Source organism: Suricata suricatta, chromosome 1 (assembly GCF_006229205.1).
Source record: "Suricata suricatta isolate VVHF042 chromosome 1, meerkat_22Aug2017_6uvM2_HiC, whole genome shotgun sequence".
Lineage (NCBI taxonomy): Eukaryota > Metazoa > Chordata > Mammalia > Carnivora > Herpestidae > Suricata > Suricata suricatta.
Genome location: NC_043700.1, coordinates 42,327,230 through 42,340,325, shown reverse-complemented (window position 1 = coordinate 42,340,325; position 13,096 = coordinate 42,327,230). Strand labels below are relative to the sequence as shown.

The following is a 13,096-nucleotide window of genomic DNA, read 5'->3' as shown; positions in this document are numbered from 1 at the left end:
GTCTTTCCTCTGTTACAAGCCCAGAGTATTAGGTTATCTGTTGTCTGTTCCCCTGAGCTCTGCTCAGAGCTCATCTTTGAAATGGTCTTTTTTAAAACTGCTCAAATTTAGTTTGAATGCACTCTGGTTCCTGCCAGGAACCCTACTGAAAAACAAAACAAAACAAAACATTTCAGAGATACGGAAAGTGGATGGGCAGAACAGGTAGGAATTCACAGACCTGCCAGCCGAAGTGTAAGGTGGGAGAAAACGGGGGTCAGGGTCCAGAATGAACTTGCCGGACGTTCCACAGATCTCTATAACCCGCATCCCTCCCTGTCTTCCAGGACGCCCCTGCCTGCCGCCGTTCACCGCCCAGCGCCCCCTCTGCCAGGTCTTCTAGCCAGAGGATGGGGATGGAGAGGCGTGGAGTTTGGCGCCTTGGCGGCTGTCTGACCGTGCTCTCGCTGCTCCTGTCCCTGAGCCTGGCACAGTACGAGGGCTGGCCCCACTACCCTGAGTACTTCCAGCAACCGGCCCCCGAGTACCACCGGCCTCGGGTGCCCTCGGATGTCGTCAAGATCCAGCTCCGCCTGGCGGGCCAGAAAAGGAAGCACAGCGAGGGGCGGGTGGAGGTGTACTACAACGGCCAGTGGGGCACCGTGTGTGACGACGACTTCTCCATCCACGCGGCCCACGTCGTCTGCCGGGAGTTGGGGTATGCGGAGGCCAAGTCCTGGACTGCCAGTTCCTCTTACGGCAAAGGGGAAGGTAAACGCTCTGTGCTTTGGAACTGAGTGCTAGTGTCCCTGGAAACCCTGGGAACAGCCCCCCGCACCGATAACCTGGTGCAGGAGGCTGCAATTGCTATCAAGTGTGAATTCCTGGTAATACTTCCGCTGGAAAGTCTCCTATGTCTGTGCAGGAAGCTGGGAGCAGACGGGTGTTGGAAGGGGCACAGTGACCAGCCGACCTGCTTTGGACTTTCCTGGTTTTAGCGCAGGAAGCCCGGCATCCAAGAAAGGCCTCCTCGTGGCCAAAGCAGACCACTTGGTGACCCTAGATAAGGGCTGACATCAGGCTGTACTCATGGCTCCCTGGGCCCTGCTGGGGGCCGCATCAGCCAGGGAAGGTGATGTCTTTCTCCCAAGTGCCCCCTTGAAGGGGTGCCTTTTGCGCTTTCTCACAAAGGCCGCCTACAGGCTCCTGTTCCCTGCCTCTCCCCACCACGCTGCTCACATAGCATTCTCGTTGTTAACACTAATATGCTGTTGTGGGCGTGTCCATGATGGGAACAGAGTTGCTTTGGGTTTTCCACTTTGGTTGGCCTACTCTTTCTTCCCTTGTCAAGTTCAAATCAAAATATTTTAGGGGAAAAAATGTTTTAGTAAAAGCTTTGAGGGACAGCAGGTGATGGAGTCCAGAATCCTGAGCTCTGTCCATGGAGGGAGGAGCTAACCCATAATATTCTTGGCTAAGGTCTGGGCTAGAGTCTAGGACTCTGACTTTGGAAGCCTCCCAAGTGATTGTATATATATCCAGGTTTGGTAGTCATTGAAATAGATCATTATTATGGTTCCTTTCAACCCTTGCTTTCTGTTATTCTAGCAACGATAGGAGAAAGGAAACCCATCTTCTATGTATCTCACCTCCATTCAGTTATGTTCCTTGGGAATAACCAGACCAAGAGACCACACTTCGAGTAAATTGTTCTCTGAAACTGACTAGGTTCCCTAGCAGTGATGAGATTAAAGTAGCAAAGATGTGGGGCACCTGAGTGACTCAGTCAGTTAAGCTTCTGACTTCGGCTTAGGTCATGATCTCATGGTTTGTGAGTTCAAGTCCAGCGTTGGGCCCTGTGCTGACAGCTCAGAGCCTGGAGCCTGCTTCAGATTCTATGTCTCTCTCTCTCTCTCTCTCTCTCTCTCTCTCTCTCTCTGCCCCTCACTTGCTCATGCTCTGTCTCTCTCTCTCTCTCTCTCTCTCTCTCTCTCTCTCAAAAATAAATAAACATTAAAAACAAAAAATTTAAAGTAGCAAAGATGAGTTGGCAAATGCTGTCTCCTATTCAAATCTCTGGACATGTCTCTGTACTTGTACCTCTCCATGTATTCTGCTGACCGAGTAATCCAGGGGTAACATCACATTTGTGTTTTCAATCCCAAGCTCTCAAGCCTAGGTATTTTATAACAAATACTTTCCAATGGATGTGGGTTTTTTTTTCAATGACAACTTTATTTTATTTCTACCCAGTCTTAAGGTTTACCTTGTCATCAGATTAGATGACTGTGGTTTTTTTTCCTCATCCCCAGTTCACCTGGCCAGAAGTGGGCATGGCGTGGCCAGGGAGGTGGGATAACCTGGCTCAGACTTTGCCATCCAAAGGGGACAAAAGGAAAAGTGTTAAAGAGAGCAGAGGGAATACGTGAAGGAGCAATATTGAAACCATGGTGCCTGGAATGCAGGCTGTGTGAATAGGATGGTACTGCATGGGGGATTTGTGTGGAAGGCCCCCGGGGTCACGGGTCATGGTAGAGACTGCAACATGAGAGGGATGTGCTAGAGACATCTTTGAGGATGGATAGGGATGCGGAAGGAGCTGCTTCTGCTTCAGCAGAAGGGCTGAAATGGGCATTGGGGAGGGGTGCCATTGTTGGTAATGACAGGGTCTAAGCTTCGACCATGGGAGAGTGGCCAAGGCAGGGTGGAGGAAAGGCACTAGGGAGAGAAGCTGTAGTAACAAGAGGTCACAGAGTCCTGGAAGGGTCCTCTGTGTGGAAATTGAAACCAGCAGGGCTCAGGAAAGGAGAAGTATCAAAAAGAAAGGGAGAAACAGGGGCGCCTGGGTAGCTCAGTCAGTTAAGCATCTGACTCTTGATTTCTACTCAGGTCATGATCTCCTCGTTTGTGCAACTGAGCTCCACATCAGGCTCTATGCTGAAAGAGATCTGAGCCTGCTTGAGATTTTCTTTCTCCCCTCTCTCTCTGCTCCTCCCCTGCTCATGCACGTGTGCTCTTCTCTCTCAAAATAAATAAATAAACATTTTTTAAAAATAACCATAGTCCATGCCTGGATGGCTGGACTACAGAGTTTTTTTTTAATGTTTATTTATTTTTGAGAGAGAGACACACAGCGTGTGAGCAGAGGACAGTCAGAGAGAGAGGGGCGGGAAACAGAATCAGAAGCAGGCCCCAGGCTCTGAGCTGTTAGCATGAGTCTGATGCAGAACTCGAACCCATGAACTGTGAGGTCATGACCTGTGCTCAAGTTGGCCGCCCAAACAACTGAGCCACCCAGGCACCCCGTATTTTTCAAAAAGAGAGAGAGAGAGAGAGGGAGAGAGAGACAGAGAGAGAGAGGGAGGGAGGGAGAAACAAATGTTTAAAAAAGTTGTAATCTGTCATGTCTCCCGGTCTTGGGGCTTATGTGTGTGTAAAGTGGCACTTTTTTTTTTTTTACAACATGAGAGACCTTTTAAATATAAAGGTATTTAGATATCTTCAGCATCCATTTCGGATTCTTAGCACTAGGGATGTGGTGGGCACTCAGTACATATTAGCTGACAGATTCATTTTGATTTAGAGAATACTGAAAACAGTTGACAAGTGGTCATTGGCATAGAGACCAGAGCATGTGACCAGTGTGCAGGGTGTGCTTCCACGGAAGGAGTTTAACCTTGCAAATTGGCTCGGTGCATGAACTGGAAACCCTTACGAGGCCGTCCCTCTGGCAGCGCTCACTCTCACCTGCTCCTGGTGTGCAGACAGTAGTAAGGAGCCCCAAGACAGCATCCAGCCCTGCCCAGGTTTTCCAGCCTGGACTGTCAACGGGCCTTTTTCCCTAAAGTGTCTTTGAGCCCAGGGAGCTCATGGACCCTTTCAGAGGGTTCTAGAGGGAACAGCTGGATACACTCTGGATGGGTGTCACAGTAACCTTTGCACGTCTTCAGACCTGGGATTAGATGGGCTCCTTCTGCTGTCCCCGTCCCCACCTCATTGTTCAGATCAGAGTGACAAAGCCAGCAGATGAACAGTTGCCCTGACAGCAGCAGGGAATCCTCTGGTGTTCAGAAAGAGTTTCACTTGGGATCTCTGTCTTCCAAATGGCCTGTTAATGGGTTTATACATCTTCTCTCCTTTTGTTAGGAGAAACATGTCTTAGAGTGAATGAATGGACACAGTAGAAGGAAGTTTTGCTACTGATCAGCTGGCTCTTTGTGTCCAAAGTCAGAGCCTCATCTGTGATCCACACGCCCGTTTCCTATCAGCCCTGAGATGGCATCTTCTGAACTGTGCCCAGAACCACCCTGCATCCCAGTAAGCAGAACCAAGGCCTGCTGCTTTGGGATCAGAAAAAATACTGTCCTCGAATCAGGCCAAATTAGTATATGGTGCCTGGTGATGCTGTCTCAGGCTATGAGGAAATTTATACTACCATCTATGAAGAAACAACCGATGAGAACATGTGAAGGGCAGGATTATTGACAGTGAGCTAAAGCTACTCAAGAAAGCAGCTCTTTGGAGGCACCCGGGTGGCTCAGTTGAGTGTCTGACTTTAGCTCAGGTCATGATCTCACAGTTTGTGAGTTTGAGCCTGGCATCGGGCTAGCTGCTGTCCCCTGTTTTGCCCTCACGCTCGCGCTAGCGCTCTCTCTCTCTCTCTCTCTCTCTCTCTCTCTTCAAAATGAGAAGAAAAGAGGAAAGCCGCTCCTGGGATCAGCTCTTTGGGGGAAGCTAGTTCCCTTAGCACCCCAGAGAGCTAATTTCAAATGTTCCTTATCAAAAAGTAAAGCAGGTCCTGGAGTGTCTGTTCTGCAACTCCAGGTAGTTGCTTTGGCTGCATGCTGTCCTGCTTCCCATCCCCTTAGCTGGGGTGGTTTCTCTTGTTACAGATGGGTTAAGGGCCCTGCTCCTTTTCATTCACTGTCTCTGTCCCTTCAGCAGCTTTGCCACCGAATTTCCAAAGAAGAGGCCCCACTTCAAACACGGAGGGTCTTTTCCGTTGCTAGTTCTTAGCAAGACAAACATTGGTCTGTTGCTGAAGCAGCAACTGATTAGGGAGCATGTGTTTCTGTGGAGTTTGATGGCTGGGAAGTGAGGCCAAGTTGAGAAACCAGTTGGAAAACCTCAGGCCAGATGTTTCCAATAAGCTTGTTGTTTCCCACAATGCGTCTGAGGCACTCTGGTTCAAGCCTGGACCAGCCATTCATCACAGCGAGCGTGTTTCAGAAGGCCCCCCGGAGTCAGGGACTGGCCCCGTGTCCTCTATGACCTTGAAGAACCTCAGATTCTCCTCAGTGTTCTTGTCTCTATATTGGGAGTGTTTTTATCTGTGTTTTTCTTTCAACATGGAAAGGATTTACTGATTAACTGGAAGGAGGAAGGGAAGGGGGGCTGGACACATACTGGGCACATACATTATCTCATCAAATCTCCATGGTGACCTGTTTGTTGGGGATTCTTGTTTTCACTTTAGAAATGGGAAACAGATTTGGTTAAGCAGCTGGCCAGTTATGTGGTGCCCAAGCCCAAGGCACAGAGATTGAGCCCAGGTTATCTGGTTCCATTATACTATAGAGCCGTGCCTGAAGCCATGAGGAAAAGGAGGCGTTTCATTTTATTTCCTTTTATTTTGTAGTAGTTCTTAGGAAAATCACTATTTGAAAACCCTTTAGCACTTAAAAAATTTTTTTTAATTGTGATAAAATATACATGCCATCTTCACCACTTTTCAGTATAATTTAGTAGTGTTAGTACCTTTCATATTGTCGTACAACCAACCTCTTGAACACTTTTTATCTTGTAGAACTAAAACGCAGTCCCCATTCAACTACTGCTCCTCATGCTTCCCTGTCCCAGCACCTGGCAACCTCCATTCTACTGTCTGTCTTTATGAACTTGACTCCTCCAAGTATATCATCTAAGTGGAATCATCTTGTTTCTGTCATTTTGTGACTGGCTTATTTCACTTAACATAATGTCCTGAAGGTCCATCCATGTTGCAGCCTATGTTAGGATTTCCTTCCTTTTTAATGCTGAATAATAGTCCAGTATATGTATAGACCACAATTTGTCAATGGACACTTGAGTGTCTCCCAGCCTTTGACTATTGTGAACAATGTTATATTGCACATGGGTGTGCAAATATCTCTTTGACACCCTGCTTTCAGCTCTTTCAGGTGTATATCCAGAAGTGGGGATTGCTGGATCATGTGGTAATCCCATGTTTATTTTTTAAATATTTATTTATTTATTGAAGTATGGTTGACACACAATGTTCCATTAGTTTTGGGCGTATAACATAGGGATTAGAAAAGTGTCTACTTTATACTGTGCTCACCAAGACTGTAGCTACTACCACCTGTCACCTTATTGTGCTATTACAATACCATTGACTATATTCCCTACTGTGCCTTTCATCTCCATGACTTACTAATTCTATAACTGGAAGCCTGTGCCTCCCATTTGTAGCTTCTTGAGGAACCACCATACTGTTTTCCATAGTGGCTGTATCATTTTACATTTTTTGCAACCACTAGGGCACAAGGGTTCCAGCTTCTCCACCACTTTGCCAACACTTGTTATTTTCTGTCCTTTTGGTAGTAGCCATTCCAATGGGTATGAGGTGTTGCCTCATTGTGACAAACCCTCTAGTACTTTGCATGCTGAATTCTCTACTTAGTGCAAATCAGGTAGAGACACGGAGGAGAGCAGAATTCCACAGGGCCCCCCAGGTGGATTGTTTGACTGCAGCCCAGCCCTGCCTTCACTTGACTCCTGGAACATGAGGAGGTGGCGGCTCTGTGGGTTAGTCTAATGGGGCTGTCTTGGTTTCATTGACTAGGAAACATCAGGAAGTGAGAAGAGCACTCAGTGGACCAGGTTCTGGGTTGAGAGAGTGGCCATGCAGAGCGAGCCACCCTCTCTGAGCGAGAGCTCTATGTATCGAAGTCGGAATAACAATGCCTTGAGGTACCCAAGAGTCAGGGAGGTGATATGTATGAAAATGCCAGAAAAACTCCAAACCCTCAGTTGCTGGATAGCTTACGTTTTCCCTAAGGGGTCAGAATTCAGCCTCTGCTGCAGATGGAAGGTGGAAGGTGAGTCTGGCTTGGACCATAGTCAGTATAACTAAAATCACCATCATCATCATTGTTACCATGCTTGAGTACCTATGAGCCAATGATAAACTAGGCATGTGCCATGTATTATCTCTATTCTGTATACACAGCCCTGCAGTTGAAGTGTCTGATGAGAAAGAGGGGCTTTGACCAAGGTCATAGAGCTAAGTGGCTCTGCCAGCATTAAACCTAGGTTAGTATCCAACATCTCTGCTCTTTCTACAATACCACGTGACTTCTGGTCTCAAACCTGGTTTCTGTCCATATCACATTCAGTCTACCACATCCCCAAATCACATCAGCTGCCTACTCTGGAAAGGGAATCCAGATGGTCTAGAACTATACCCAATATATTAAACATACTAAAAACTGATGGATGACCACAATAACTGCCAAAACTAGGGAAAAATTCTCTTCCTATGTATGGCGTCGGTGCCTCCAAAGACTCAAACCTACTTTGACACAGTGCTTGGTCTCTCTCTCCTCTGCTTCCTTCAGGGCCCATCTGGTTGGATAATATCTACTGCACCGGCAGAGAGGCCACCCTCGCAGCCTGCTCCTCCAATGGCTGGGGTGTCACCGACTGCAAGCACACAGAAGACGTGGGTGTGGTGTGCAGTGACAAAAGGATTCCTGGCTTCAAGTTTGCCAATTCGTTGGTCAACCACATAGAGGCAAGTCTCATGCTCTTGATGACTCCCTCACGTGAATACTTTCCTTCTTCCATGAAACTCCCTTCTTGCCTATTGATTCCAAGAAAAGTGTGTGAGCACAAAAGAGGGGACCCAAACCAACATGGTTTGGTGCAGGGCAGTTGAGGGAAGGGGCTTCTGGGGAAGGGGATACCATCAATGGGGAAAGGGCATTCCAGACACAAAGAATGGCTTGGGTAAAGGCACAGAGGTGCTGAGCCGTGAACAGAGGGTAAGTAGGTCAATACTGCCCAACAGTAGTGTGAAATGAAGCTACAAAGAGCAGGCATGAAAGCTCTGTGCTCTGCCCAGGAGTTGCCCTTTAGGCTGGGGAAAATGTACTAGGTACCAATTGCTGTGTAACAAATTACCCCCCAAATGTTGCAGCTTCAAATAACAGACTTCATTAGCTCACTTCGTTTCTGAGGGTCGGTATTCCAGGAGCAGCTTAGCTGCTTGACTCTGATCCAAATTCTCTCATGAGGTCATCAGGGGCTGGAGTGACCTCTCCCAAGCTGACTCAGAGAGCTGTTGACCAGCTTTAGTTCTTTCTGGCTATCAGCCGGAGCCCTCTGATCCTCTGCACACAACCTCTCTATAGGCCTAAGATGGGCAGTTGCCCTTCTCCAGAGTGAGTGACTGATTCAAAAGGGATAGAGAGAAAGGGAGCAAAACATTGAGGCCACAGCCTTTCATAACCTAATCTTGGGATTATTTCTGCTATATGTACACAGTCTGGGAGAAGATTACCCAAGGGTGTGACTGCAGAAGGTGGAGACTATCGGGGGCCATCCTGGAGGCTAGCTACCAAGGACCATTGTTTCCAAATCTAGCTGGTGGTCATAATCACTCTTAAAATACAGCTACTGGGGCCTCACCCCAGACCTTCTGAATCAGAATCTCCCAATAGGGGAGGAGACTCATTTTTTAAAGCTCTTTCAGATGATTCTGTTGTTACCAGCCTGACCCAGCATTTGGAAAGGGCAAAGGGCTTGTGACCCTTCTAAACTTATGGCTAAATTTCAGAGTTAGCTTTTCAACAAGTTCCCCAAACACCAAAATCAATAAACGTTTATGGCACTGTCCTTGTATACAAGGTGTGTGGGGCTTAGGGCAGGAGGAGTGAGGCTCAGGGACATGATGGATGTCACCCACAGGGAACTATGGGATCCAACATGAACCCAGGCCAAGGATCCTTCACTGTGCTTTTTAGCCTCCAGCTGACCCCAGGACCAGCGCTGAAGAAAGGCAACTTGAAATTGCCCTATTTGGGCTCTGGAGGAAGTTCTACCCAGACTGTGGTCTTTACATTTTCCTCTCATGAGTCATACCATCTTGCTCTTTTCTCATCTGTTCCTAGAGCACACTGAGTAGGCTGGGAACTGCAAGAGGATTTCCAGCTTTCTCTCAGCTGGTAGGATCAGACCACTTCTAGCTGACCCTCTTCACATGCTGCTGTTTTATCTGGGGGAGAAGTAGAAGTGATTGTTGAGGAGTAGATGTGCTTCAGTGTTCTAGTTACTGATAACAACTTCACTTTACCGTAAAGTCTATGATTTGGAGGGTGGGCTTGTCCAGCCTTGTGTTTCACTTCCCTCTCCGCTCCTTATAACCTCATACAGAATAATTAACACCCACTTATACCCACCTCATCTTTCTAATGTATTCTGGGGGGTAAGAGGTATAGCTAATTCACTGTTGTATTCAGTAGAAATAGTGCCGGGAACCTGATGGGAACAGTGTCTCCAACCCCCCAATTTTCTTCTTCCTAGGAATGCATACCAAAGATTGTGATCCCCCAAAATGAAGAATCTCCCAGGATAAAATATCAAATTAAACAGTGATAAGAAGTACATAGAAGCAAACCATTCCTTCATAGCATCATAATAGATGCTTAATAGAAATATGAGCTTATTTATAACATCTTTATTTTATTTTTTATTTTGTTAACATTTATTTGTGTTTGAGAGACAGAGAAAGACAGGGCATGAGTGGGGAAGGGGGAGAGAGAGAAATAGAGATGCAGAATCTGAAGCAGGCTCCAGGCTCTAAGTTGTCAGCACAGAGCCCGATGCGGGGCTCAAAATGAGTTGTGAGATCATGACCTGAGCCTAAGTTGGATGCTTCACTGACTGAGCCACCCAGGTGCCCCTATAACATCTTTAATGGGCTTCTGTTTAGCCTAGAACCTCAGGATAATACACTTGAATTGCCAAATGAAGATCCAAACTTCTGGGCATAAGAAAGTCATTGATGGCTTGAATAAAAAGAAAGTGAGCCAAAATGTCAGAAGGTTTTGGGTTGGGGAATGAAAAGACTCATCTACCATTAGAAAAAAATGAATCTGGAAAAGATCTCTGTGAATGGCACTTCAACAGAGAAGTGTCTGTTGAAACTGGCTCACAGAAAAAGCAGAAACTTGACTGGGTAGAATAGGCAGAGAAGTGCCCCCAAAACGTATTAGGAAGTAATTTTTTATTCTGGAAGAGCTAAGAGTCTATCACAAAAGCTTAGTACCAACCTTTATTCTGGACATTCTTGGGTGCCTGGTCCATACACAGCATGGTCTACGATACCATTAGGGAAAGAACACATGGCCCTTGTCCTCCTGGCCTTATAGCCTGAGAAGACAAGATGCATGCCTTTAAAAAACTAGAGGATCATTTTGAAGCAAGGAATATAGCCCCTAAATAAGTTTACTGTAACCTAGAGAGGACTGCCTTGGGGGATGACTGGGTTGAGGGGCAGGATGACTTCCACAGTGTTCCACACTTTTCATCTTCCTAGAAGGCCTCCCCCTGCTCTCGTACAATCAGGCTGGTTACCATGAGCCAGACTGGGAGCTTTCTTATCCAGCCACAGACACCAAGGACACTTTTAACTGAAGAGCAGTCCCCTGTAACCTCTTACTTTGGATACCAGCTAAACATAGGTCATGAAAGGGCCCACATTTCCAGATGTCTAAGGAGAACCTTTGAGAGTTGCCACTCCATCTGTCTTTGTAGCTGGAGTCCATATATACTGTCACAGCTGGCCTGATGGGTAGGGAGCCAGACCACCTAGAGGAGATATTTGTGGGATGCTGAGAAGTTTCTCCAAATACCTCATGTAATAGCCTGTGTCAGTAGCTGAAGTCATGGAATCATTCCTCCTGGCTAAAGAAATGTCCCCTATTAAACATTTGTGGATGAGAGGAAAAGATGTAGGCTGGTGGACACGCAGTTAGGGGGGGTCACAGTGTGATGACTAATGGTGCCTGGGAGAACTGTGGGTTAATCAGCACGAACAGAGTGGATGGTTCTAGCAGTATTTTCTGGGGCCCTGCTCCTGCCTCTCCTACAGAGGAAATTTGCATGGAGATTAAAATGTGCACTGATAAAAGTTATAGGGGACACAAAATTAGGAGGTATTGCTGTAATATGGCCTGATTGAATGAGATTCAGGAAAACCTCAGTAAGTTGAGATAAAAGCCCCAAACTGTAATATACTCAGGATGAACATGAGATCCTATATCAAGATTTATGGGGAAAAAATCTGCCACAGAGTAAAAGACAGGGAGAATGACTGAAAAGCATTGATTATATCTTTAAAATCCATGAAGGGGATTGGCCAACAGAAAGCTCAGTATAAGCCAAAGCTATACTGAGCCGAAGATATGGCTGGTAAAAGAAAAAGAAGAAAAAAGTAAATGTACACTGATGTGCTGATGGAATTCTTCCCTTAAACCCTGTTGTTTTGGGTTAAGAACTGAGTGCAGGGTTCATTTCTGGGGGCATCTCTTAGCTAGGTCACTCATAGGATGGACCAGCAGGATGTAGGCAAGTCTGGAAACCATATCATATGAGGAAGTGAAGAGACTATGTCAAGAAAAGAGAGGAGGGGAGACATGTGGGCTCTCTTTAAATATTTGAAATGTTACCATGGAGAAGATGTTTGATTTCTTCTAACACAGAACCAAGATGGACAAGAAGGTAATGGATGGGATGTAGATTTCAGCTCAGGATGAAAACTGTAACATGTAAGGCATACCCCGCCCACAGTGGATGGGGCTACCCTATTAGTAGCAAGCTCCTGTTCACTAGAATCATTCAGCAGGAACGGGATGACCTCCTGCCAGGAATGTTGCAGCCAGATTCCTACACTGGGAAGGAAGCAGGATGAGGTGATTGCCAAGTTCTAAGATCCCTTGTTAGCTCTGCATTTATGAAAATACACCCAGCCTGTGCTAGGGGTGCCCACACCTGGCTGTTGGCATTGCACACCATTGTATACATTGGTGTGTGTGTATGTGTGTGTGTGTGTGTGTGTGTGTGTGTGTGTGTGTCTCACACACACACACACGCACACACAAGGGATGCTGGCTGGTGTATGTGCTCTCTCCCTGCCTCTTCTCTGGTCCCCCACAAGCTTGACCTTGAAAGCAAGAGCAGACTCTGCCCTCACTCTTCCACATCAAAATGTGAGTACCTAGGGCCCGCCCTTGACTTTCCCAGTTTGGGGTCCATAAATTCAGACGTGGCCAAGAGTAGAGTGTGGTCAAAGTGAAATGTCTGTTAATGCTTTGTCTGTGTCTTGTGACCCCAGGAGTAAATGACTGGCCTAATGAACCCAATGAGGACACCTTTCCCCCTTTCCCACCTCATCTCTTCCCACTCTGCTTTGAAGGGTGTGGCTGGGCTCTACAGTGTCCATCCTCATTGACTCCTGGAGATCACAGACCATTGGAGATGACCCTCACAGGCTTTGCTTTCTCTGGAGCACACCGGAATTCCCCAAGCAGAGAGTGGAATAAAACTGAGCATCAGTCTAGACCAAGTTCATCCCACTTTGGGATGCCAGAGATATGAGTCACTAAGCCCAGGGACCTGGCTGATGAATTTCACTCAACGAGCTGTGTTTCCCATGAACTCTTCCATCTGCTTGGGGCATCCTCAGGGGCTCTTTAATGCTTCATGAATTCCCTTCTCAAGAAGGGAAGAGGCCTACCTCCTTTATATGAATGACCCCACCCAGAGAGAGTTTACAGGTTTGGACCCTGAGCTACCTATTGGCCAGCAGCCAGAACACTGGGCAAGTCCATTCCCTTTATTAAGATGGATGAACTATTTGAATTCAGTCCCTTTCAGCTATGACAGTCTGTGATCCAGAGCAGCGATGGTTTCTTCATCAAAATGATACCACATTGCACTTATCATTTACAAGGTAGCCGTAAATATTTGTAGAGGAAAAAAAAAATCAGATGATTTCTGCAAAAGTGCTTAGCAGACTATAAAGTGCTGCGGTAGCTTAGCCCTGCCACTGATT

At 46.7% G+C, this 13,096-nt stretch overlaps 1 protein-coding gene across 1 annotated transcript in view; it reads left to right on the top strand.

Moving 5' to 3' along the window:
- Positions 1-374: 374 nt before the first annotated feature.
- LOXL2 (lysyl oxidase like 2) overlaps positions 375-13,096 on the top strand; it is a 63,816-nt gene continuing 51,094 nt past the window's right edge. Inside the window, exons 1-2 of the mRNA XM_029937751.1 lie at positions 375-750; positions 7,599-7,774. Coding sequence (XP_029793611.1) covers positions 390-750; positions 7,599-7,774 — 537 coding nt within the window. The 5' untranslated portion in view covers positions 375-389. The remainder of the gene's footprint in view (positions 751-7,598; positions 7,775-13,096) is intronic.